Source organism: Tympanuchus pallidicinctus, unplaced genomic scaffold, assembly GCF_026119805.1.
Source record: "Tympanuchus pallidicinctus isolate F22 unplaced genomic scaffold, pur_lepc_1.0 scaffold1, whole genome shotgun sequence".
Classification (NCBI taxonomy): Eukaryota; Metazoa; Chordata; class Aves; order Galliformes; family Phasianidae; genus Tympanuchus; species Tympanuchus pallidicinctus.
Window position 1 is genome coordinate 1,150,810 of NW_026294618.1, and position 27,473 is coordinate 1,178,282.

General features: G+C 48.3%; 1 protein-coding gene across 2 annotated transcripts in view; it reads left to right on the plus strand.

Annotated features, from left to right (window-relative positions):
- The first annotated feature begins 526 nt into the window (after positions 1-526).
- Positions 527-27,473, plus strand: part of RCAN2 (regulator of calcineurin 2) — a 76,874-nt gene continuing 49,927 nt past the window's right edge. Inside the window, exons 1-2 of one of the 2 annotated variants that reach the window (XM_052693561.1) lie at positions 527-608; positions 8,825-9,051. In XM_052693561.1, coding sequence (XP_052549521.1) covers positions 8,827-9,051 — 225 coding nt within the window. In that variant the 5' untranslated portion in view covers positions 527-608; positions 8,825-8,826. Of the gene's footprint in view, positions 609-6,669; positions 6,770-8,824; positions 9,052-27,473 lie in introns of those variants that run through there. The other variant, XM_052693550.1, reaches the window with a different exon arrangement.

Below are 27,473 nucleotides of genomic sequence, written 5' to 3' on the forward strand. Positions count from 1 at the left end.
TCCTCTCCTCTCCTCTCCATTTCTATCCCATTTTACAACTCCCTGCACCATCCTCATTTCATATATCCCCCCATCTCACCGCTCACCCAATCCCCATCTCTAATCTGTAATCCCAATTCCCAATTCCTAATCCCAGTCGCCATCCCCAGTCACCATCCCCAATCTCCATCCCCAATCCCCATCTCCAATCCCCACCCCATCTCCCCTCAGCCCACTTTCCCGCCGCGAGGCTCCGCCCCCTCCCACCTGTCCCCTCCCACCTGTCCCCTCCCACCTGTCCCCTCCCACCTGTCCCCTCCCACCTGTCCCCTCCCACCTGTCCCCGCCCGAAGCGCCGCCCCGCACACCGCTGTCTGATGCGCGGCGCGAAGCGGCGGACGGTGCGGGTCGTCTCCAGAGGGCTGGGGGGCGGGGCCGGCTGTCTCCCCGCATTCTTACTGGCGGTGCCGCCCGCCCGTTAGGGCGGAGCGCTGTGGTGATTGGGTGTCGGCCGCCCCTTCCCTCCCGCCTCCTCTTCCACCTTCGCCTCAGCGGCGCGGCCAGCCGGCAGCAGCGGAGCGCTCGGCGGGAGCTCGGCGGCGGCGGGGTGGCCGAGGCAGCCGCAGCAGGTGAGGGCTGGGCGACCGCCGCGGGGTTCGCGGCAGCCCCGGTCCGCCCTGCCGACCTCGGGGGCGTTATGTAAGCGCCCTGCCCGCTCCCCGGCCCCGCTCTCGCCGCGGCGCTCGCCGTGCCGTGAGGAGATGGCCGCGCGTTGGGGGCCGTTCCGTCGGGCTGGTCGCGAGGCGGCTCGGGGGTCGGGCGGCCGGGACTCACCGCGCTTCGCGGGGCGATCCCGGGGGGCGGCGTGGAGCCGGGCAGAGCCCACAGCCGGGGCTGCTTCCCTCCGCTCCCTCCCCAAGGACTCCGCGGGGTCCCTCGGCTCCGTGCATCCCTTCGGAAGCACCTCAGCGATGCGCGGCCGCTGTCGGTGCGCTCCGCTGCTGCCTGGGGCGTCGCGGCAGAGCTGGGAGCTGTGGGTGCCCGTCTGCTGCGAGCCGGTGGAGGGCTGAGCGCTGGGAGAAGGCAGAACTCGCAGAAAGAGCGAACTCCTTGGATTGGAGTGGCAGAGGGCTCTCTGGTTTTGGTGCGTTCTCGTTTCTGTTACTTTATCTAAGTTAGGCAGGAGCTGTGTGCTCCCCTCTGAGGGACCTGTCGGCTCCGTGCTGTAGCTCTGCCCGCCTCCAGGCTCCACAGGGCATGGGCACAACCAGGGGCTCTGCGTGGCGCTGTGCAGAAGTTGTTTGTTGTCTTGGTTTTCCCATTGTAAGTTGGGTGTATGCAAGTGTATGGACAGGAGGGGGAACGGCTGTTTGTGAGGGTGGATGGTGATGGGACAAGGGGAATGGTTTTAAAGTGAGACAGGGCAGGTTTAGGTTGGATGTGAGGAGGAAGTTTTTCATGCAGAGGGTGGTGAGGCACTGGCACAGGTTGCCCAAGGAGGCTGTGGATGCCCCATCCCTGCAGGCATTCAAGGCCAGGCTGGATGTGGCTCTGGGCAGCCTGGGCTGCTGGTTGGCGACCTGCACACAGCAGGGGTTGGGGCTGGAGGAGCGCTGTGGGCCTTTGCAACCCAGGCCGTGCTGGGATTCTATGATATGCACCAGCAAAGAAATGTGAGATTTTATTCTGAGTTATACCTGAAGTTTTATTGGTGCTTAAAGCGATTTTATGGTTTGAATGGGTGTTCTTTGTTATGAAAATCATGGTTTATTAGAGTGCATCTTCCTTGTTCCCCTGTTTTGAGTCTTTAAGCATGATGGCAAGCAGTAGGCTCTCAGGCCACCACCAAGCAGGATGTGTGCTCTCATGGCAGGCAGCAGCCCATGGCTTGGTTCTTGGGCTCTTCTTGTCACATTAGTTGTCATCATGGTGTCTGACTCATAGAATCATTATAATTGGAAAAGTCCACTAAGATTATCTAGTCCATGGCTATCCAGCCATGCCCAGTAACCAGAGAATCCCAGAACGGCCTGGGTTGCAAAGGCCCACAGCGCTCCTCCAGCCCCAACCCCTGCTGTGTGCAGGTCACCAACCAGCAGCCCAGGCTGCCCAGAGCCACATCCAGCCTGGCCTTGAATGCCTGCAGGGATGGGGCATCCACAGCCTCCTTGGGCAACCTGTGCCAGTGCCTCACTACCCTCTGGGGGGAAAACTTCCTCCTAAAACCATGTCCCTGTGAGTCTCTTCTAAGCACTAAACACCCTGAACAGTTGCATGTTGCTCTGACTTTGTGGCTTCTTCCTTTCTCCTCCTCACAGGGAAAAAGAAGTAAGTCTTGGTGAGATGTGCAGTGTATGTATGAAGGGCTGTTACACTGCCCTCTGTGTGAGGTGACAAATCTGGCTAAAGGCTGGTGGTGGTGTCACGCTGTGCACCCCTTTAAAACTGGATCACTTAATAGAGCAGTGCAAGGGCCAAGTGAAGGTAAGCTCTGGTTCCTTTGGATTTGGGGAAGATGATTCTGTTTGAACACATTAACATTATCGTGGAACCTTTAGTGTCTGATGAATGGTAGCCCAGCTGCTTGACCTGAAGTCCCTTAACTCTTGGAAAGGGGAGATGACAGCAGGACAAGGGGAAATGGTTTGGAGTTGAGGGAGGGCAGCTGGAGGTTGGATGTCAGGGGAAGTTGTGTGCTGTGAGAGTGGTGAGGTGCTGGAACAGCTGCCCAGAGAGGCTGTGATGCCCCGTCCATCCCTGGAGGTGTTCAAGGCCAGGTTGGATGGGGCCCTGGGCAGCCTGGGCTGCTGTGAAATGGGGAGGTTGGTGGCCCTGCATGGCACAGGGGGTTGGAGCTTCGTGATCCTTGAGGTCCCTTCCAACACAGGCCTTTCTATGGTAAGGTCTTCACACCTGACTTTGGTTTTCCAGGTGCCATCTTGCATTGTGGCAGGGCTGAGCACAGCTGTCTGCTGCCTTGTTTCCTCCATGCCTGGAGACGCAGAGTGCTTGGCTGAGTTCCTGCACCAGGCGTAGGATGCAGCCCTGGCGTGGGAGGCACTCTCGATTCTGTTGAGCAACATGCAGGTCTTGAACAGCTTGAGCCGGGCAGCCTGCTTTAGATGAATAGAAGTGAATAGTCCCTTTGGATGTTGAAAGCCTCCAAAAATAGTTATAAAGGCTCAGCTAAATTTAATACGGCTCTAATGTCAATGGAAGGATTAGAGCATTTGGGATTTGCACCAGTTAGCATAAAAAAAAATCCTCTTCCTCTCAGCTCTGCCCCTTCTGTGCCGGGGCAGCGGAGGCTGGCGCTGTTCGGTGCGGCGCTGAGCGGGCGGGAGCTGAAGCACAGCTGCCATCCGCGTTGTGTCGGGCCGGGGCTGTGGGCCGGGCGGGGTGAGAGAGAAGCAAAGGGAAGGGGAGGCTGTGGGCTGTGCTGCACTTCAACTGCAGCCCTTCGTTAATCCTGTCACAGGAGCTCCCGTTCTGCTTTCTAATTAAAATGTCTCCGTTTAAATTCCCGGTGAAGAATTAGCACCGTGTGCAGATAACACCGATCTCCGTGCTCATTTAGCAGGAAGGAGTGCCGTTTCAGTGGGCTGTTGCTAGCTGGGCTTGTGTGCCTTCCTCCAAGTCTGTGTGGGCCCAGCTGCCTTCAGCAGGAGCTGTGTCCTCAGGGTAGCACTCAGACTGCTAACCCTCCTGCCTTTGGGGAATGTTTGAACTAAGAACTAATTGTTGCAGGAAAGTCTTACTGGGGGGGGGGGGATTGGATTAACAGTTCTTTTCCATCTCTTAGAAATAGGGTAGGAGTTACTGATCTTAAGTTGGAGCTGAGGTGAAATCCTATGCTTTCTCTGGACCCTCCTAGAAAAACAATGCAGCTACATTGCTCTGGTTTTCCCCCAGTTTCTCTGTTCCTGCAGATTGCTGTTTTCAGGTTTGCAGTCAGGACTCAATAATACTTTTCGTTTATGGTGATTATATTTAAAGCTTGCATTTGTAACAGTTTGTTTGCTTTATTCTATTTTTACTCATGTTGTTTGTCATGGCAAGCAGTGTTTAATAATAATAATAAAAGTAAAGTTTCCTAGCAATTTGGAGAGTTATGGGCCTGTTTCTTGGTGTCCCAAGGGGATTCTTTTTAAAAACTCTTAGGACAGGAAAACGGTCACCAAGGAAATGCCTCCTTGCTTTCCATAAATACAGTGGGTAAGTCTATACATGCATGCTGATGTTTAAGCAGCTGGCCCATTGAAACACAGTAGGGGATGGTGAAAACCTCTCACGCTTGGTGTTTAGAGCTGTTGTTAATTACAAGCTGATGGACTCCTTGGTCACAGGAGAAGAAATTCTGGAATCACTGCTACTGGTGTGAAGTGATGCAGACCGTGCCTAAATTGTACAGCAGGAGTTGCATGGGAGGCCTGCAGGGTGCTGGTTTGCCTTGGGGTAATTGCTGCAGTTGTTGGGATGCTCTGCATGGTGTATTTTCTGAGTGGAAGTTTTAGGGTCAAAATTCAAATTCAGAAATAAAGCTGAGGAATACAGATTATTGAGATGGTCAGAGGGCTGGAGCAGCTCTGCTATGAGGAAAGGTTGAGGGAACTGGGCTTGTTTCTCTTGGAGAAGAGAAGGCTGTGGGGTGACCTCATGGTGGCCTTCCAGTACTTGAAGGGAGCAGATAAACAGGAGGGGGAACGGCTGTGTGTGAGGGTGGGTGGTGATGGGACAAGGGGAATGGTTTTAAAGTGAGACAGGAGAGATTTGGGTTGGATCTGAGGAGGAAGTTTTTCATGCAGAGGGTGGTGAGGCACTGGCACAGGTTGCCCAAGGAGGCTGTGGATGCCCCATCCCTGCAGGCATTCAAGGCCAGGCTGGATGTGGCTCTGGGCAGCCTGGGCTGCTGGTTGGCGACCTGCACTGTGGGCCTTTGCAACTCAGGCCATTCTGTGACACCCTTATGGCAATGTCTTCCCAGGTTTTTGTGATGGTACAAAGGGGGCCATGAGAGGAAATGTAACTTTCTCAGAAGGAGCTCTGATGTAAATGAGAGCAGCTTCCAGTGATTGTGTTATTGCTGCATGTAAGACAACTTTCAATTGTGTTGACTTTATATTAGGATCCAGCTCATGCAGTAAATGTGATTTAGGGTTAATTGGTTTAAGGGATTTGAAATGGAAATTCTTTTGGTCTAAAGTGATAGAGTAAGTAGAGGATTTGTTTGACAGGGGACTTGTGAAATGGCTGAGTACATTCAAAAAAGCCATAAGCCTCCACCAGCAACAACAGAGCACTTGATTCTTAAGGGGTTTGGTAGGTTTAAGGAAGGACACATAGTTACGACTTGTGTTATCCATGTCTAATGCTAGCCAGGGTGAAGGAGAATTCCTGCTTATGTCTGGCTGAAAGAAACTTGTCATGTGTTGTTTTGTTATGACAATTAATGCAGAGCTTTGGAAACAGGTCATAACTTCATGAATGCTCTAAGTAGATCAGATGCTGAAAAATGAAATCCTGGCCTTTGTTGTGACCTTTCTTGACATGGTACTTGAGGACATGGTTTCTGAGGGTGGGTTGGTGCTTGGACTAGGTTCTCTCAATGGTCTTTTCCAACCTTAATGATTCTTGCAGCTATGAAATGCATCAAGCCAGCTAACAGCGTAGTGGAATTAAGCCTTCAGTTTTCTCCTAGTTCCAGGCCACCAAACTTGCTTCAAGTGAACTGAGTTGTTGTGCCATGAACCTTCTCCAGTATCAGGTGTTGGGGGCCTGCTTCCACATGGGAAGCTGGGGCTGAAAGTGAGCAGCCCCAGGTGATGGTTGGGTTGTGGCTTTTGGCAGCAGTGCTGCTTTGTTTGCACACAGCTGGATGGTTGAGGAGCACCAGCACACACTGTTGATTCAAGCACTCTTGTCCTCACTGGTTGTCACTGGGCTCAGGATCATTGGTGCCTTGTTCTGTTGGGCATGTATGCCTCCTGGCAGGGAGATCTCTATTTCCATTGTCTCATGTTATTCAGTCCTAAGTTTTTTTTCTCTTCACCCTGCAAACTTTACCATATGATAGTCACTTCATGCAGATGTTCTTAGTTGTGCAGGATCCATCCGAAACAACAGAGGATTTAATAGCCAGGTTTGAAAGCCTGATGACTTGGAGGATCAGTCAGCACTTTGGGTGCATCTGAAGTACAGAAGGGGCATGTGTGTGAACGTGCACCTCCCAGCACCTCCAAGTCCTTAAAAAGAGATGCTCAGAAGGCATGCAGGACAGTGACCCTCATTAGAGAGTTTGCCTTGTGCCCAGAGCTCGCGTCCCCCTGAGAAATCTGCCTCTGCACTTGGCTGATGGAAAGGAACAACCTTTCTTTTTACTTAAAGGCTTTGGCAGAACGAGACTGGCACACTGCAAGAGTGTTTATTGCCTTGCCAACTCAGGTGGAACTTTGATGCCTGTATATGAAGAATCACCTGCTGTATTTTATTCTTATTTCCCTGTTACTATCTCAGATGCTTACAGGCCAAAACTTGATTGTCGCAACTCAAAATTCTGTTCTGTTTAGCTGCTTGCTGTTGTGGTTTTGCTCAATTTCTACTTTGTAATGTTTTTATGTACTTTATAATGCAAACACAATAATATTTCTCCTGCAGAAGGAAAAAAGCTGTTTGGCAAGGCCGCCAAAACCTCAAGCTTTGCCCCTGCCGGTTCTGTGTCAGTTCCTCCTCATCACTAGAAAGCCCAGTGAGTCTTAATTCACACTGGGATTCCTGCAGCTTCTGAGCATTGGTTTGTATTGCCTTTATCCTCTGCAGCCTGCTGTGTAAGGTTGCTTTTCAGTCCCCCTCAACTGAGTGGGCTCCTCCAGCACAGTGCTTGCACATGGGGCAGAAGGCCGCTACCCAGAGTACCCATAAAATGTCCTTGCTGCCTCTCAAGCCCCTTCACCAGCTGCAGGCCGCTTGCTGCTGGGAGTCAGAGCCCGTCCTCACTGGCGAGTTTCTCACCTGAGATAAGCTGAGAGCGGCTGTGCTCCGGTCAGACTGAGCTGGCAAAAATGCTGGTGTGTATCTGAGAGCTGAGGAGCCTGTCCTCAGGGTGACTCCGTGGAAGAGATCATTAGCCTGAGGTTTCCTATTACTCCTACTTCCCTAAAGCACTGCATCCTTTTTGTTTTAAACCCCTCCCTCGTAAATTAAACATAAGGAATGCAGGGCTCAGAAACCGTTCTGATGTTAGCTGTGACTTCTGGTGCCCGGAGAAGGAGTGCAGCTCAGATCCTGTGACCTCCTGTGCAGCCCATTATACGTGCTGTGAGTGCTGCAGCTCAGTGTTCAGCAGGTATGTGGCGGTGTACCTCTGGGAAAGGTCCTGTGCTGTTCCAGTGTGAGCTCATGGCTTGGCCTCCGTGATCTCTGCGGGTGCCTTCCAACCCTGCTGCTCAGTTACAGGCTGTGCAATTGGCTCCATCGCACGCTGTGAGAGCAGAACACAAGTGGCCTCAGCTCTGAGCTGGCTTTCGAGTAGGACCCCGGTGTGTTTCCGTGCGGACTTCAGCAGAGCTGATTTCTGGCACTTGTGTAACGTGCGGTGGAGAAGGATGTGCTCGGTCATCGGATGTCGCTTCTGAGCTGCAGCAGGAGTGGGGTTCGGTGAAAGCCACAGGCATGGCAAATCAGCTCTGTCATCATTGAGATCGAGCCTAAATAAAGTGTAGAGCTGAATTTTGGACAGCGGTTCCGCAAAATGTAATTGAAGCAATATTTACAACTATTAATAGAGAACAGCAAGTATGCAGTACGGGAAGGGCAAATCTGAAACAGATGAGCACGCTGTGTTTGTGTCATTGCAACTCCTGCTAGGAGCAGTCAATGGCTCCATGTTGTTATTGCAAGAAACATCAATACAAGGGAAATAATTATTCTTCTGCATTGCCTCCAGTCAGCTGGTTAGAGAGCTCTGGAGGGGTTGCAGCTGTAGCTGTTTAATACACCTCTACTAGGACTGTCTGTGGCAGCCACAATAAATAGCAGCATTTATAGCAGTGATTTCTTGAACGTTTCCTTTCTCTCCCCCTTGGCTGTTAAGAGGTTTATTCTTGCATCAGTGGTGAGGACGTTGCTCGATGGCCTGTTCCTTCCGTGTCCTTAGAATGGTCTTCCTGTCTGTACTGTGATGGATTTGGGAGTAAGGGCTCCAAAGTCAGCAGGGTTTTCCTAAAAGGTGGTGAGAATTATCACATGGCTCATCCTTTCCCTTTGCTTACCTCGTTGTTTGCTTCCTAGTGACATCAACGTGCAAAGAAAGGAATTGCTAACAGGCATGGAAAACCAGCATACGTTCTGTCCTGAAACTGCAGAAGCATTTATCTTTATTCTCTGTAGTCATGTTTCTTAGTTGTGCTGTTTTTATATTATTGCTACTTTTCAATAGGGTTGTCTCTATTCCTTGTTTTTCTGTTAGTCTCATCCTGTGCATCATTTTCTCTGAGCGAGCTCAGAAGCACTAGCCTGGCTTCTCTGGAACAAACAGGACTCCTGAGCACGAATGCAACATGCTATTTTCTTACAGGGTGAGTGAAACTCCAGTCAGGCTTCATTTCTGGCCGAGCTCAGCAGCTTGTGCTGACGTGCTCAGGTTGTTTCCATGCCAGAGAATGAACCTAAAGCAGAGTCCCTGTTTGAGCCTAGTGAGGCTGGTGTTAGTGCCCAGTTTCACACGTTGTGTTGGAATAGCCTGAAATACACGTCCTACAGATTAAGCCCTGAACTATGAATTTCTCTACTCGTGTACGTGCTACTGCTAAGTGTGGTGTAACTGTGTCTCTCTTTTTCCTGCTGCTAGGGATGAGGGGAGACTCCTACTTGTTTGGAATGCGAGGCCTCGGGCACTATGGCTGCATCCCAGAGGATGGAGGACAGTTCTTACTCTACTCTATAAACGGTGACAGCGATTTAAAGAGATGTTTTACAGAGGAAGATTTTCATGAAATCATTGACTTCAACGACCTCCCAAATTCTCTCTTTGCCTGTAATGTTCACCAGTCCGTGTTTGAAAGCGTGGACAGTAAGGTACAGTGCCAGTTTCCATCTTTTCAGTGTAAGAGAAGCATATGATTGGTGTGATGTTTGTGTTTGTTGCAGTTTTGAGGAACCAGCAATGCTTCTGTCTGTTGTATCCAATCCAGCTTTGTGTGGTTTTTTTTCTGAGGTGGGCAACAACATTCAAGAGCCTAAAAGCCTTTTTGCCAACTATGGTGAACTTTGTTTGGTTTTTATTTATTTATTTATTTTTTTTTTCAGTGGTTCAGGTTTGTAGAGTACTGAAATGTGGGTACGTGTCTCTATAGCAGCAGAAGTTGCAGTCGTGATGGAGGTGGCAAAGTTAAACACGTGAAGGGCATTTCCCCTTGCTGATCACACCACTGTAACAGGACACTGCTCTTCTGCATCTTCTCAAGTGCTTGAAGTTATGTCTCTTACCTGGAGCACCTAAATGAATGCTAGTGCAGCAAATCAAAGAGCACGAGAATATCTTCTGAGTTTGCAATTAGTCTGAAATAAAATAGTTGCTTTCTGTGTTTTATTTTAAGAAGAGCATGTTGTTTTCATCCAATCAGACAGAAAAAAACTCCTACATTCTGCTATATGTCTTCAGGTCTGACTTCTAAGCCTACTATGTTTCCTGAGGGAGACGTCAGCAAAGTGGAACTGATCGTGTGGGGCACTGATGTCTGATGAGGTCAGTCTGGGCAATAATCACAGGCACATCTGAGGCTATTTAAGTTTCTTGTCCAGAAAAGTCAATTTGGAGACAAGCTTGCAGCAGTGCAGCCGGGCTTCAGCTGCAGAGCAGGTTTGGTGAGACTGAAGCATGGCCAGGATGGGCAGTGGGCCTTTCTTATGGTAGGAAGATTACCACCTGAAGGGGAATCAGAGCTGGACTTTTAGGGGTCCCTGCATTCAAAGATACTGAGCGAGCTTCCTGGTGAGGCTGTGCTCGTGCCATTGCTTGCAGTGCTTTGGAGTATTTTTTCAGACCTCTTTGTTATCCGTACTGATGTCATCTTTGTTTGAGTAATATGGATGAGAAGGGAGTAATGTTCAGACAGCACAGGACTAAACAAAGTGATGTATTCATGTATTTAAAAATCCCACAGACAAACTAAACTGCAGTCTTGGAAAGTGGTGAATCTTTTCTTTTGCCTTTAAATCCTGTCGCTAATAAGCAGCTTGCATTTGTGCTGTGCTAATTTGTAGAATTTCGTAACAAACTGCTAAATAGCTTCAACTTTCCTAACGTTCGTTATGCATATTTTAGAGGTTTGGGAATGTCTTCCCGGGTGGTTCTGGCATTCAAAGGCTCTGAAAGTACATTTTGAAAGGGAGACAACAAAAGCCTGCCTAGAACTAGGGAATTTCTCTTCCTTCAGCACAGATTCTATCCCTGCTTGCTTCAAAGCTTTTCCTTTTTGAGAGCTGTGTTCCAGTGGTGGCTTAGTCAGAAAATGAAACAGGAGATTATGTAAGTGGGAGAGCAATCCCTGTGGACTTACAGGACTTAAGGATTTGTCTTAGAGCAGCTGGGCTGTGGAGGTGTATCCTGTTCTGTGCGTGGCTGTAAACTGTCACTGCCATGGATTGAACAGCTCTGCTGGCAGGTAAGCCGTTGCTCCTGGAGGGCTGTGTTTAACTGGATGGGATTACCTCCAGATTTCTCATTAAATCCAAGGCCCTGGGGAGGTTTTATTATTGCTGTAGAGCACATACTTGTGTTCCTGGTGGATTTGTACTTGTAGTCCTTTCTATTATTAACTGTTGCTGCAGGATAATGGCATGCATGACTTCAGGAAAAAAATGTTTCAACTTCAGATTCTCAATGGCAATTAATTAATACGTCTGAGAATGATCTCATCAATTACACACTGATCCAGTGTATAGAGGTATTTCTACTGCTGCAAAATCTCTTCTGAGAAGATACCGTCATCTACAGGAGGTTTGTTTTTAATCCGTCCTGCAGGAGGTGAAGATGTTGCAGTGTTATCTTTGACTTTGTGGCTGGTGGCCTACACCTGTAGGCGGGCAACGGAGATGTATTTGATTGAGAAATTGCAAGTCAGTGTCAATGGTTATTTTGGTTTGGCCTGTGAACTTGCTGCATAAACGAAGTTCATGTGTACATGCTTGTGAGTGGCTCTGGCATGCATACAGCAAGATCAGTGTGAAGAATTCACTCTGACAGCTTCTGTTCTGTAACAAGTTCTGTTACCTGATTGTCATAGGAGCTGTCAAGTTGAAGCTTTTAACGTGTATCTAAGCAAGACACTTACTTTGAAATACTCATCTTTAGAATATTTAAGGCACTTACTAATTGAAAGGCATTCAACTAGTATCAGATCTAAGGTAGGTTCTGGTTTGTGCTTGGTATAGGCTTGTAACAGCCTTGAGGAAAAACATGGCTGCACGTAGGATCAGCTGCCTCGCTTCATCTGTCCTTACCTCGTCCTGCCTCAGTCCATTCCTGCAGCAGCATCGTGTGGTTGTACAGTGCTGCTTAGCAAGTCTTCTTGCCTACCAGACAGCTAGAGGGAGCCTGAGTTTGAAGGACTCCCTCTGAAGAGGAGTTCTTGCAGTGGAGGGCTGGGTTCTTCACAGAGAAACTGCCGTGCCAGGCTTGAGTTCTCTCCTGGTTGGCACCTTCAGGTCTCAGTGGGAACAGAGGGGAAGCTGCATGGGAGGACTTCTGCTTCATTTAAACAGCAGCAGAAGAAAGTGAAAATATAGATTACTACTGGCTGTGTGTCTCTGATGCTACCATAACAGCACCTGATTGGAAATATTTCTCTACCTTTTAGACCAGTGTTTGTGACAGAACGTCTTCACTTAGTCAGTAGAATTTCACATAATTCACACTTTTTCCCCCAGAGGGTGGTGAGGCACTGGAACAGGTTGCCCAAGGAGGCTGTGGATGCCCCATCCCTGCAGGCGTTCAAGGCCAGGCTGGATGTGGCTCTGGGCAGCCTGGGCTGCTGGTTGGCGACCTGCACACAGCAGGGGTTGGAGCTGGAGGAGCGCTGAGGGCCTTTGCAACCCAGGCCATTCTCATTCTGTGAGAATGCCTTGGACAGCTGGATTGATAATAATGGGCCTTGGAGGGTCCAATCTTCAGTGCTCTAACAGCTTGCTCCAGCTAAAGGAAGGTTGTTCTGTTTATGCACACACCTAGCATGGACAGCCTGCCCCTCACAGCAAGTACTGCTATGTGTTCTTTACATTGCGGTTAGAAAATACCGTGCTGCTTGCATGGATACTGAAAACCAAAGGCCTGGAGAGTTTAATTAACAGGGCCATTGCAGAGCTGGGATCGGATTTGGCTGTGTCCCCATCATTGTGTTCTTCCTTTCTCTCCTGTGTAATGAAAGGAGCAGATTTTTGTTTGAGTGTACAGCACTGTCTTGCTTGGGTCTTAGAAGTCTGATTTTTAAGTATTTGAAGAATGAAATCACTCCTAAATCCTGGAGTTCATCATGCGCCTCTAGGAAAGAAGCTGACGTGACTCCTCATGTTGGCGAGGTGTGGCAGAACTGTGCTGTTATTTTTGGCTGATAATGTGACCGACTGAGAGGTGCTGCTCCTCTTATCTGACCAGATAGAGCTGGTGGGGTGAGGAGCCCAAGGGCACAGCCTGAGCTTGGAAATGCATTTGTTTTAGCAGCTAATTGCTGCCGGTAGCTGTAGGGCTTTCCAGATGATAACACTTCTCCTGTGCTTTGCTCATATTTTGTTTTGTGTATCTCCTTTCTGTACCTTCTGTAGTGTGACTGTGTAATTCCCCCAGGCTGATGCTGGTAAGCACTCTGCCAAAGTGAGGCCTTTTTGTCTCAGGGTGTTTTTGAGGTGCTGTAATGCCCTGGCAGGTGTTCACTCAGAGATGTCTCCACTGGAATATGTTTACATGTGAGGAAGGTGTGTTTCTTCAACTTGTTTGGAATTTGGTAGGGGGCACGAATGGGACGCAGGAGGCTCCCCTCCCATCAGAAGCAGTTCTGTACTGCACAGGTAGGTGGTGGAGCACTGGTGCAGGTACCCAGAGAGGCTGTAGAGTCTCCTCCTTGGAGATTTCCAGAAGCTGAATGGATGTGGGCCTGGGCACCCTGCTGCTATCATCAGGGATTCTTTCACCTTATGTTTTTTCACTGTTAGCTGTTGGATGACTTCTTGCTTTTAATGCAGAATGCTACGTTAGACTTCCTTTGATTTTTATTGTTTCAGGTTATTGAACCTGAGACTGGTTAAGGTTATCTCAAATGAGTGCTGGACAGTTTGTCTGAGGAGGATGCTCTGAGAGATCTCTAGCTGTATTTAGGAAGACATTTTTTCCCATTTGTTCTAGCTTTCTCACCAAGGCAAACTTTCATGCTACAGTTGTTATGTTTATAGTGCACTGAAAGACTCTGGGCAGCTCAGTGGTCTGCTGTGTTGCCTTTAACTTTACATGTTAATTCTGGAACTGAAACTTCCTACTGATGCTTTTTGACACCAAAGCATATAATTGAAATGGGTTTGTCTGTTCTGTGTGCCTTTTAAACAAAGTGGAGCCGGTGCGTCTGCTGCCATGCATGTGATGTTGCTCCCTTTTGCACAGGCTGATTCGGGAAGACACTCCAGGAGGCAGGCTGTGTTTCTGCAGGGTAAGATCTATTCCTTCTGCCTTCACTCTGAAGATCTAGATTGGGAAGTCAGGATCTTTTTGGCTGTATTACATCACTGAAGCCGCTAGGTGTTGAGTCATCATTATATTTAGGGGTGGCACACTTCTTTTTATTCTAATATTAGTATTCAAGCCTGGCCTCGGTGGAAAGTCACCCTAGCAAAGATGAAGTCACCGCTCCAAGGGTGGAATGGAATGCAGGCTTCATTCTGCCTTCTTGGTACTCTCACCGTTGCTTTCTTTTACTTTCAGTTTTTCTACCTTTTAAGGTTGTCTGCTGATGTGATAACATTATCAGAAACTGCCACTCGAAGCAGGCTGTGGCTGGTGCTGTGAAATCTCTGCCTGCTTTGTTTTGTTCTGCTTTGTAAATGGGGTGTTATTCCCTCTCATTCTGTTTAAAAAGATAATAATGCACTGTACATGCATCTGCTACTAAGAAACAAGAAGCTGTGGAAGCAGTGTGCTTCAGCACTTTGTGACTCAGACTGTCATGGTGCTGTCTAGGAATCCTGTTGTGTGCCCTTCTCTGGCAGCTGGTTATGAGAAACAAGATCTAAGAACTTTCATTTCTTAATGATCACAAAGATTGGCTTCCTGTTGGACTTGGTTCTGATCTGGCAGCAGGCAGTGCAGAGCTCTGCTCACTCCTGCAGCCCTCGCTACCAAAACCTTGCTGCACACACCCAATACACTGAGGCATTAACTTACTGGGCACTCTGCTGCAGATGCAGGAGCCTGTTCATGCTCTGGGACTCATTCTGATAACTCAGTGTGGCATGTAAATTTTATTGTATAATCAATCTCCAATACTTTGCTGTGATTCATACAGTATTGCAATACAGTATTTCAGCTACAAACACCTACGAACTGTTCTGATTGCATCAGAGCTCCCATCTAAGTTGCATGCTGTGGTGATAATCGTAACTAATTGAGCCCCACAATCAGAGAATCATAGAATGACTTGTGTTGTGTTGGAAGGGACCTTAAAGCCCATTCAGATGCAAGCCCTGCTGTGGGCTCTTTGCCACCCAGCTGCTCAGACCGGTCAGGGACCCATCCAGCCTGGCCCTGGGCATCTCCAGGGGTGGGGGATGGGGTATCCACAGCTTCTCTGGGCCGTGATAGAAATTCCTGTCACAATCTGAGCTCTTGTTGATCAGTGTTTATAAATGTACCTTAGTTAATTTCCAGTGATATATCTGCTGGACTGCATTAGTGTGTAAAGGAGGAGGTGTACAAATACCTCCCAGGTGTTTATATGAACTTCATACAAGGGGGTGAAGAGCCCCTTGAGAGCAGCCCTGTAGAGAAGGACTTGGGGTCCTGGTGGGTGAGAAGCCGACCATGAGGCAGCAGTGTGTGCCTGCAGCCCGAAGGCCAGCTGTGTTCTGGGCTGCTGAAAAAGGGGTGGCCAGCAGGGACAGGGAGGTGATCGTCCCCCTCTGCTCGGCTCCTGTGAGCCCCATCTGCAGCACTGCGTCCAGGGCTGGGGGCCCCAGTACAAGAAAGACAGGGAGCTGTTGGAGAGGGTCCAGAGGAGCCACAGAGATGGGCAGGGGGCTGGAGCACCTTCACCAGGAAGACAGGCTGAGGGAGCTGGGCTTGTTCAGCCTGGAGAAGAGAAGCTGCGGGGTGACCTCAGTGCAGCCTGCAGTACCTAAAGGGAGCCTGCAGACAGGAGGGGAGTCAGCTCTGTGAAAGGGGAGATGGCAGCAGGACAAGGGGAAATGGTTTGGAGTTGAGGGAGGGCAGATGGAGGTTGGATGTCAGGGGAAGTTGTGTGCTGTGAGAGTGGTGAGGTGCTGGAACAGCTGCCAAGAGAGGCTGTGATGCCCCGTCCATCCCTGGAGGTGTTCAAGGCCAGGTTGGATGGGGCCCTGGGCAGCCTGGGCTGCTGTGAAATGGGGAGGTTGGTGGCCCTGCATGGCACAGGGGGGTTGGAGCTTCGTGATCCTTGAGGTCCCTTCCAACCCTGGCCATTCTGTGAAAGCAAAGCTCCGTCTCCATGCAGTCACACACACGTGCTGCTCTATGGGCTACCTGACCGTGGCTGGTCTTAAGATCCCACAGACAGTCTGGTGAGCAGCAGTGGTAACATGTTAAGGCTTTCCTGGAAGAAGGGAAGTAGTGAGGTCAAGTCACTGACATTTGGGTTCTCTGACACGTTCTCTCCAGGTTGAGGGAAGAAAGCACTTGCTTTGTCTGGTGCTTGCTGATTCAGCATTTTAACAGGTATTTGTAGGGAAGTTATTAGAGCTCTTGTTGCTGCTAAGAAGACAACTTGCTGAGGGTACTAAAAGCAGCTCTTAGGTACTTATGTGTTTATATGGGGTCTGACGCCAGTCTTTGAAGCTATTGCAGAATTTCTGATGGGACTAAAGGAGCACTTACTGTGATTTCAGCATTCCTTCCTTTTCCTTCCCCCTCAGGTGGTTCTGCCTGTTGCAGCCTCCAGTGTTTGCGTGGTTTTTCTGGAGCTGTACATCAGCTTCATGGTTTGGTAGCACGAGGGCACACTGGGCATATGGAGGCTGCACAGTGTGAGCAGTGTGGTCGGGTTGAGTCTGTGCACGTGCCCTGTTTTGCTTGTGAAATTAGAAGATGCCTTTAGCCAAAGTTATTCTGCTTGTGTCCAGGAATTTGCAAACTCAAAATATTCCTCAATTCAATGAGTATTTATTTCCTGCTCTGAAAAGTTCTTAGAGAAAACAAAACCAAAATAAACAAATCCCCAACTGAAGTAACAAGTCTTTGTGGGCCTGAAATACTGCTCCCTGTAACGTGGATGCTGTCTAATAATTTTTATAGTAGTTGGGGTTATTTTCCCATCTATATTCTGGGTGCTTGGGAGCACAAATGCCCTTGGTTGGATGGGAGAACGTGCCTGGCCCAGGACCAGCTGGGTGAAGGGTGGGCCTGTGTTTGCTGCAGTTCCAATCTGGAGCTCCGAAACATCTAGCTATACTAGTCATTGTAAATGACAGAAATAAACTGATTAATGTTCTTTCCAGACCACATAAGCCTGCAGTTCAGCCTGCTCTTTAAATTTGGAAACATACTTTCTCCCTCAAAGCAGCTCTGGAAAAATGATAGTATTAACTTCTTGTGGTCGTGCTCTACCCTGTGCAGACTGGAAGGTTATCTCGTGGAATTGGGATGGGTGGGAAATCGTTCCTGGGAAAGGCCCCTTCAGGTTATTTGGTATTTTAAACTATTATTATTTTTTCGTAATGCAGGAATATTGTTTTCTTATCAGCTTTGCTAAAAAATTGAGAACTTTATGTAATGAATCACAGAATTGTAGGGGTTGGAAACCCCTCCAGGGATCATCGTGTCCAACCCCCCATGAGACACATTAAGGTGGGTGTTGGTGAGTTCATGCACCGAATTTCGGAGGACCTTCTGTTGGCTCTTGAGAAAACATCTCTGGGAGCCAAAGGGAGTTAGAAGGTCTGAATCTGCAGACGGTATTGGATGACTCCTGTTTTAACTACTTCCTTTGGCACAGTGGGCATTGTAAGATGAACTGTGCTGGCTGGGTCCACAGATCCCTGACCACTGGACAAACGTAGATTCAGATTGTGCTTGGCAGCTGTCTGTCTCCTGTAATAGGTGGCTCAGAATGCCTGGACTCAGATGCCTTTTGATCTTTGTGGAAGTCAAGCTGTGGCTGCTATGCCTTTCCTCCTCTTGTGCTGTCAGTGCCTGCCAGGACCCAGAGTTCAACCAAGGACTTTGCCTGGTGGAATTCTTTGTCTTTACTTTCCTTCTGATTATCCTGTGCACTGGTATTGAAGAGTTTGACTGCGTGGAGGTAGAACAGTGCCTCTCCCCCATGATTATTTTTGGATGGTGATGGGACAAGGGGAATGGTTTTAAAGTGAGACAGGGGAGGTTTGGGTTGGATATGAGGAGGAAGTTTTTCATGCAGAGGGTGGTGAGGCACTGGCACAGGTTGCCCAAGGAGGCTGTGGATGCCCCATCCCTGCAGGCATTCAAGGCCAGGCTGGATGTGGCTCTGGGCAGCCTGGGCTGCTGGTTGGCGACCTGCACACAGCAGGGGTTGGAGCTGGAGGAGTGCTGTGGGCCTTTGCAACACAGGCCATGCTGGGATTCTGAGATTCTATGATTATGGCAGGGATGATAAGCAGGAGAACCTAGCAGCCATCTCTTCTTACAGTTTCATGTTATTTCCTATCTGCCACGGTAGAGAAGGTGTGATGTAATTGGTGATACTTGCAATTCTTGATCAGCTTTGCTCCCGGTGTGTTTTTTGCCTTCTGTTTGTTCTGTTTGTTCCCTTGTTGCAGCCATTGTAAGGTGTGCAGCATGTTTTTTGTAAGGCAGTCTAAAGGTGAGGAGAGAGAGATGGCAGGCTGCACTTGCTGGAGTAAAACTCAGCAGTAATTTCTATGGGAATTTCCTTGCATCTGATTGAAACTTCATTGGGCACAGAGCTTGTTAAGGAAGTCAGCCTTTCTGGTATCTGTTGATGCAAGCAAATACTGTCTCTTTTAGGAGGAGGAGGGGGAAGAAAGCTTTATATTGTCTGTAGTGGAACAAACCAAAGGTTTCATCTGCTGATTCCTGCTAATGATGAAAAGCAGTTTTGCTCTCTCCTGCAAAGTGTCATTCAGGAGCCAACATAAACCTGTTTTTCTAGCTAATCAAAAGCTGTAGTAAAGCCATTCTAATGTGGTTAGGACAGCAGCTGTTCTTTGCTTTAATGCCATCAGAGGTACTGTAATCCATCCCCAGGTTCTGATATCAGTTTTCTAGCGCAAGGAAAAGGCTTCTCAGTGAAGGTCAGCCACCATTACTAATGCATACAGGTGTTGCTCTCGAAGTAGCTACGTTCTGGTTTAATCACATTCAAAATGGTAAATCTGTAATTCTAACTAATTAACTGAAGGGAATTTCCTAAAAAATTAATGCTGAACCAGAGTTTAATGTAATTAGTAAATAATGCTTTACAGAGCTTGAAAGAAGAAAGAATACAAGCTTGAAAAGGCAGGTAGTATTGAAAAATAAGGGATACTAAGGGGTGAGTTCAGGTCATGCAAGGTTCGAAAGAGAGCCGTCAGCCTGAAGGCTGCAGCATCGCTCGAGCCAAATTCCACCACAGGTCTGAGCAGAGAGGTGAGAGTTGAATCAAGGTGAGAGGAATGAGCAGTTGGTTCTGTGCACTTACCAGCCCTTCTGTGCCAGACAGGTAAATCCGTGTTTCTTTCAGGTTGGTGGATGCTGTAGGATTTGCTACAGTAGTGCTGGGATTCCTCCGTGGCTGTGTGCGATTCAGTCCTCGTGCAGCCTAAAGCCACAACAGATATAAGTGATACGCTTCTGTCTGTGGGGATTTGCTCCACTTCATTTCCTAAGCAGTACAGTCTATGAATGGTGTTTAAAATGAAGTATCTTGCACTTTTTTCAGTTGTCTTACTTCACTGTGGTTACTTGTAATGATGGAGGTTCTTTACTAGAGCTTGATTGCGTTCTGTAGACGCTTTACCCTGCTTGAGTTACATGACTTCTGTCCTGTGCTTTGAAACTTGATACAGAGGCATTGTGAAGATGGTAACTGTGATGTGTGCGTCTCAGAGGGACCAGAGAAACCTTTTCCATGCAGTAGAGACAGAAGAGCTGGAGGTCAGGATGACAGTAGGATGGGGAAAGAGAAATTACAGTATCTTGGCAAGGGAGTAATGAAGGCATCTATTGCATAGCAGCAGGGTGGATTCAAATTGGTGCGCGTTGTTTCTTAACCGACTTTGCAGTTAGTCTGAAAAGCATGAGGAGGTCGTCAGACTGCTGCATGCAATCACTTAGAAGCTTCTCATTTCATGTCACTGTAAGTAATGTTGCAGAGCTGTCTGATAGTTTCCTCCTGGTTTGGTGGTGTGACTGGCCTACAATGGAAGAACAGAACCAACAAGCCTCCAAGATGCTGAGAGCGTGGTGTGCGGCCCTGCTCGGAGTGAGAGCTGGCCCCTTCCTGACACCTCAGCAACTTGTGTGTGCCCTGGGGCTGGCTTCTAAGGGCCATGGGGAGCATCAGACAACGCATCTCTTCTGCGTCCATTCGTTGTGGCTGCTTGGAGTGCTGATCCCCAGTGCTGCCCCTGACTGCAGGCAGTTTGCTGGGGCTGAGCTCCCCGTTCCCTTTGCTTCAAGTGGTGCTGTTTGGCTGGCTCAGGTCGTGCTGCAGCAAGGCATGGGGCTGCTGGGATCAGCTTTATGCTGCTTTGGTAACGAGTGGGGTTTTTTGGGGTTTGTTTCTCCAGTTCATGGGAACTCATTGATGTACAGAGAGCTTTGTCACAGCACAGGCTCTAGTCCGGAGGCAGCTCCTGTGCCACTTCAGGCATGTTTAATGCGCTCTCGCGTGCATTCTTCTGACATTACTTTCTTTCACTTTCTTGCCTTTACAAAGCTTTCAGGTGGATTCTCCTAAGAATCTGTGTTTGACAAGCAAAGAGAAAATCTGCGTCGTAAAATAACTGAGTCTCTCGTTTGCTTGTTCTGTTTGTGTTTCTTGTCATCCAGTTCCTCTGAATCCGTGTGCGTGGCTGCTTCTGTCTGCCCTAAAAGTGTTGCTCGTGGACGGTCCGATTTCCTTTAATTTCTCTCAACAAACACTGCAAAACCACCCCACAGAACAGCGTTAGGCTGTCCTTCCTTCCCGTCCTCTTCTTGCACCCGGAGCTGCAGATCTGCCCTGCTGTTGCAGCCGTTCCCCTGCAGGCGGCGCTGCGCTGCCGGCGCTGCGCTCCGTGCTGCGACTGCTCCAGCCGCTGCCCCTCCTCGGGCCGTTCGAGGGGGCGCACGCAGCGCAAGGAAGATAATCTCTCCCCTTTCTTAGTCCAGTTTCAAATAAGTAACAAAGCCGGTATATTTCCAGAAGGCTTTCCCAGAGACGTGTTCATATTCATGACTAATTGTCTTAATGCGTCACCACTGAAGTTTTATAACTGAGGTTTTATCTGACTCCTCACTAGAGATGTACAGATGCTTCCAGTCCTTCATTGTAGTGTATGGGCTGCTGTTAACACAAGTAAATGAAACCTGGGTTGTGTCAGTATCCTGCACAGCTGGGCTTTAGGAGAAGCTCCAGATTCCAGTTCTACTTTTTCTAAGCATCATGATGCACTTGAACTGTTTTCTTTTTGCCATCATATCTTTAGGTATGTAAGGTTGGGGGGAAGATCTGGCACTAGGATTCTCACAGAAAAAACTGTAGGAACATCTATGTTCTGGAAATACAGATTAAAATTATGGGTGTGAAACGCACTGTTCCTTTTGTTCCTTCTGATCTCTAGTTGCAGCAATTCGCCTTAATGGTGGAGATGAACGAAATGGTTGTAAATTAAGTCTATTCATACAGTACAAAGGGAAATCCTGGCTAGGACAATAAATAACAGCACTTTTAATGAGTTCTTAACAGTATGTGAGCTGAAGGACATCAGCAGATATGTGCTGTGGGCTCACCAAGTGCCATGGGTGCCATCTGCTGACTCCTGCATGCACAGCATAGCTCTTCAGCTGTGGAAAGGTGGAAGAAGCAGGTACTGATTTTAGGAATGTAGTTCTTAATATCTTGCTTTGTATCTGGTGTAGTAACAGAACTCAGAGAAGGGGCAGAGTTAACAGGTAGAGTTTCACTAGATCCTAGGCTAGTTAGTAGCGTGTTCATTGGATCAGTTCTAAGGGGAAAATGGTTTTGACTTCCTTGGCATGGTTGTCTTTAAAATCTAAATTGATGTATTACTTTGTGTCACTCAAATGGATGTCAGTGAGTATCTGTTGAAAAGAAATCTGATCCTAACGGGCATGGAAATGTAACATGCTGTAGTCCCAGGTTATGTTGCTGCTGTAAATCAAATGATGTTCTGGCACAGGTTCCAGTGCTGTAATGTGAGATCATCTTTTCAACTGAATTGTTAAAATGGTCCATGATGTGCTTTTGGCTGAGGATGAGGAGTGCTTTCCCTTGCAACTTCCAGGAGTGATCTGAGGGTCCACGTGGGCCCTGAGATCATTCCCAGTGAACGTTTTGGAAGGCAAGACTTACCAGCACAGGGTTCAGTTACTGTGACCGGCCTCACTTTCTGCTTATTGGCCTAGGAGCTCTGCTTAGGGCCAGGATGGAGCCTGAATGATTCCATAGTTTAGCTGTCTCAAGTCCTGTCCTCAGGCCGGTGTTGTTAGACTTAGGACTGGAGAGGCTTTAGCACATCTGTCTCCATCTTCTGTTCCTGCTGCTCCCTGTGTGGATCCGCACACCTTCCTGCTGCTTGCTGGGTGCTGTGCTCAGCGCCCTGCTCTGCCTGCTTGTTCTGTGCTGCAGGGCTGGGCACTGGGCCTTGAGGACCGAATCTGTGTGCTGCTCTCCCTCTGCTTTAACCTCTGCCACGGGGCGGCTCTGCCCCTGCTGCTCCCTGACGGTGGGCCTCAGGCCTTGGCAAGGGGCTTTGGCATTGCTTAACTTTCTTGTAGGAGTAGCTTTAGTGTCCTGATACCAGCTTAAGCTATTGGATTAATTGGAGATTTTCTTATGAGATATCTTGGGATTGCATGATTGAACATGCAGTGATTGAACATGCTGGTTATTCATGGAAGCGTTGTGTGTGAAATAGGAACCATCATTCTAAAAGCATCTAGTAGAGGAACTGTAATAAAGAGTTGTGCTCAACCAAAGCATGGGCACATCTTCTTTATGTGATCCTGGTGCAAATCCAGGTTTGCATCAGGGACTCCTGGAAGAGCTGAATGCAGACTGCAAAGGCCCATCCTGATGGAAGGCAGTACAACTTGAACCTTGGAGAACATCAGTGCCAGTCTCTGGTGAGCGTGCTTTGTTGGCATCATGGCCACACAGCAAGTGAGCACTAAAGTACTGAACTTACATTGGGAAGTTAGAAATGGGTATTGGGAGAAGCATACAAACACTTTCTTTTGTTAAGTGGGGTGTGATCCTTGGAAAATAGCTTTAATTTTTTTTTAAGCTTCTACATGTTGTTGGTGCAAATCATCACAGTAAGTCTTAAATGTGAACTTTGAGTAATGTGAAATTTCAGACAGCTTACGGAGCTGCTCAGATCACAGAATCACAGAATGGTTTGGGTTGGAAGGGACCTCAAGGATCACGAAGCTCCAACCCCCCTGTGCCATGCAGGGCAACCAACCTCCCCATTTCACAGCAGCCCAGGCTGCCCAGGGCCCCATCCAACCTGGCCTTGAACACCTCCAGGGATGGACGGGGCATCACAGCCTCTCTGGGCAGCTGTTCAGCACCTCACCACTCTCATAGCAAAGATGTTGAATTAAATGTCTGCCAGCTTGGACTGTTTGAACTGGAGCAGTTGGAGTCGCCTACAGGGTTTGAACAGAACATTTTCGACAAGTGAAATTTAAGTGCTCTGCAGTGCTGAAGGCAGTCTTCCAAAAAGCAAGTATTGATACAATCACTGCAGGAAACCGATTTGCTTCTTAGTGCTTTATATTAATAAATTGCTTTTGATACTTAATTGTCTGCTGAGCTCAGAATCCTGATGCGTTTTTAAATGTCTCCTGTTTCATCTCTGTGTGTATATAGCTCGTGTCTTTGTGTCTGTTCAAGGCTTTGTGGGTCTCCTGCTGTGGCAGCTAACTTTGGATGAAGTGGCTTTACTGCTCTGCTGGTAACAGTGAGCTGAGGCTGGAGAGTTTCTAACCCAGCACTTAATACTGTTACATCATTGAACTCGGCCATGTTAAAGGTTCTTCAGTGCTTCAAGCTGTGTGTTTCTAACGTGAGGTGTGTGGCTGGTAGCTTTACAGCAGGTAAAAAGGTATCTGTTCAGGAATGGTTTTGAGCGTATTGTTGAGGCAGTGCTGAATAGAAATGCAAAAAAGCCACAAAAAGTCTTCATAGAGCCCTAAAAATGTCCAAAGGAGTGTGTTATTTACAGGAAAACAGGGTGCTTCCCCTTGAACCTTAAATGGCTTTTGTTTTCATGCCCCACCAACATGGCTATGCTGCCGTGTTAAAGCAGCTGCAGTCTCTCTGTATTGCTTTCTCCTGATGTGAGCAGGAAGGTCTGTGCAGCTGAGGAAAGCAATGCAGCCACTTGTTTTTCTGAGGGCAGCATCTGCTTCTCAGCATCGTTTCCCTTCTCACTGCTGGAATCTGATGTGTGTTAAAGGTTCACCAGAAGGTGGAGATAAGGCCCTTTTCCAAGGCCTGGAGAGGCAGCATGGGAGCTTCTTCCTTCTGCTTCTTAGTGGCACTTCACATTCAAATCAGGGATGGATATGAATGGCTGTATGAGCTTTGTTCCTCATACCAACTGTCACAAGGGTGTTTCTGCCTGCACCTAGGAAGTGAGTGGTCCCAGATAGATAGGAAGTGGGCAGTTTGCAGTCCATGCTATGGTGATGAAGCATAACTGAGCAATTACAGACCTTTGAGACCCAACTTCCATTCTCAGCTTTATCTTTATCCTGACATTGCTTCATCTGTGTGCTAGAGAGCTCTCTTATTATCCTCCCTGGTGTGACAGGGATGTTGTTAGGTAGCTGTGCTGTGAGGGTTTTCTAAAGCACCCAGCACGTCTTGCTGTTACAGGTAGCCCACATTTCTTTTTTCTCCTTCATTTTAAAAAGGGGAAGAAGGGAATACTGTTGCATGAAGAGAATTGGAATCTGATCCACATTTGTGCATATTAGGTGTCTTCCTTGGTGAAGTCTTTCTGAAGTACTTGGGTTACTTGGACAGCAAGGTAAGGTGGATAAAAGATGAGGCAGCAGTGGTACTGGGAGGACGGTTGGACGAGATGATCTTGTAGGTCCTTTCCATCCTTGTCATTCTATGATTCTATGGGGTAGAGCAGCACGTGGGATCAACATCATAGCAGCAGTACTTTGGCTTTTAGACAAAATGGAGAGACTGAGTGCTGCTTTGTGGAGGGAGCAGACAAGATAAGGAGGCTGTGTTTTGTTTGGAATGCCTTTCAAATGCAGTAAGACCCAGATCATAGAATCATAGAATCACAAGGTTGGAAACGACCTATAAGATCATCCAGTCCAACCGTCTCCTCATCACCATTGCCACCACCAGCACTAAACCACATCACGCAGCTCCTCATCCAGGCGCCTCTTGAACGCTGCCAGGGATGGAGACTCCACCACCTCCCTGGGCAGCCATTCCATGCCTGACCACTGAGAGAAAAAGCTCTTCCTCATGTCCAACCCAAACCTCCTCTGATACAACTTGCAGCCGTTACCCCATGTCCTGCTTGTTGCCTGGGAGAAGAGGCCAAATCCCTCTTCACCACAGCCTCCCTTCAGGAGGTTGCAGAGTGCAGTCAGGTCTCCCCTGAGCTCCTCTTCTCCACACTGAACATTCCCAGCTCCCTCAGCCGCTCCTCATCAGCCCTGTGCTCCAGACCCCTCACCATTTCGTTGCCCTTCTCTGCACACGCTCCAGGGCCTCAACATCTTTCCTGTAGTGAGGAGCCCAAAACTGAACCCAGCACTCGAGGTGCGGCCTCACCAGTGCTGAGTACAGGGGATGCTCACCTCTCTGCTCTGCTGGCCATTTCTAATGCAGGTCAGGATGCTGTTGGCCCTCTTGGCCACCTGGGCACACTGTGGGCTCGTGTTCAGCCGAGCATCAACCAACACCCCCAGGTCCTTCTCTTCTCCACACTCATCCATCCACTCATCCCCAAGCCTGTAACACTGCATGGGGTTGTTGTGCCCAAAGTGCAGAATCCGGCACTTGGCCTTGTTGAACCTCATCCCATTCACCTCAGCCCGGCGATCCAGCTTATCTAGATCCCTCCGAAGGACCTCTCTGTCCTCAGGCAGATCCACACCACCTCCCAGCTTGGTGTCATCTGCAAACTTGCTGAGGGTGCACTCAATGCCCTCATCTAGATCATCAATAAAGATGTTAAACAGGATGGGCCCCAGCACCGACCCCTGGGGGACACCACTTGAAACGGGTCACCAGCTGGATTCACCACGACCCGCTGGGCATGGCCCTGTAGCCAGTTCCTTACCCAAAGCAGTGTCCATCTGTTCAGACCACGGGTAGCCAGATTTTTATCATCTCTTTGTGCCTCCTGTTCCCAGTGTGAGCACGTATTGCTTGTGTCCTCCTGGCTCTGTGTGGGGGAGCACTGTGGGGTGTCCATGCTTCCTGAAACATGTAGTAGCTTACATGTAACACTAAAATGAACATTAAAGATGATATAAAATATTCCAATCCTTGCCATCAGGATTTCTCTCTCTGATGACGTGTCATTGAATTTCACTGCCCTGTCCTGGAAGCTGTCAGGCTCTGCTGTTGCAAATTCATTTAACCCTCATGCAGAACGACATGAAGGAGTTGAGATGAGTGTGTGGTTTGAGACACAGTGACTTCACAGATGCTGTAGCAAAACCCTTTTCATAAAGTTGTTTTGTTTCATATATGGACTCAGGGAAAAAAAGCCACGGCCACCAAAATAAACCCCAAGCAACTGGATTTTGTCATCACTGAGCAGTTGGCACTGAACCACTGCCTACGTGGGAGCGTTTCCTGTAAGTTCTTGATATCCATTTCTGTCTTTTGTAACTGATAGGTGAATTGTGTGTAAGTGGGAAGGTTTGGTCCTGTGGCTGTACTGAGCCCTTCCAGCAGTGATGTTGTAGAAGTTGGTGTCCCAGCATGCCAAATAGAAGTTCTACCCACAGAAATACTGCGTGCTCAGTTCCTGGCTACAGAGTTCCAAGTGCCAAGCCACTTCTAGCCTCTCATTATTTCACATATTGAGACATGATGAAACTTTCCTCATCTGTCCCTTGTGCTCTTTGAGGCCATGCATTCGGTTCTTTTCCAGCAGGGGTCACTGTGCTAGGCGGGCTCTGGAGGGATGAGCAAGACCAAAATTAGTAATCACAGCTAGTGGTGCCAGGAATCCTTTTTTTAGGTAGATGTGACTCGTGACTCATACTATTTTGTAACATCCTAAGTGATCTCGAGGTGATGCTGTATTTATACATCCCTCACTTCTCAATGAATGTGCAGCCAGGCTGTTTCATTACAAACTTCCTGTTTTGGGAAATGTTTAAGAACGGCTTCACTGTGTGTGGAAGAAATTAACATAATTTACATTTACATCAACTGAGCGTGGAAAACCTGTGGGTGTTTTTAATATTCTAAGAAAGTAAGGGCAGAAGGTAAACCTTCCGTCAGCTTCATGGTTTTTTTCATTCTGAGTGCATGTTGCACATAGCGTGCACAGGGTATCAGTGTGCCTACTGCAGAAAAAGAATCCTAATACAGAATGCTAGCAAGAAAGTCAGGTAATTTTAAGTAAGCCAATTCAGAGTTGGCTCGCTGAACTACAAGCAGGCTCCTGACTGGAGCAGGTGAGGTTACTGAAATTGAGAACAAGAAGCTTGAACGAGTACAGGGCAGCACAGCAGTGATGGCATGGAATATTTCTAGGCAGGGAGACAACTCCTCACTGCAGAAGTGATAGTTCTGTTTGTAATCTAACTTGTTCTCATTGACATCCAGACTTGCACTGTGTCCATTGCTGCCCTGAGCACTAAGTTCTCAATTGCATCTTCATGCCATCGTAGAAGTGTTGGTGGGAAGGAACATGTGGAGGTCATCTGGGCTGACCTGATGAAAATGGGGATTTGCCAGCTCTAGATGCAGTCAGCTGTGACTTGTTCTGTGTTTTTTTTTTCTTCCAGCAAGCTCTTGAAAATATCCAGGAATCTCTAACCTCGGGTACTTGGTGCTGTG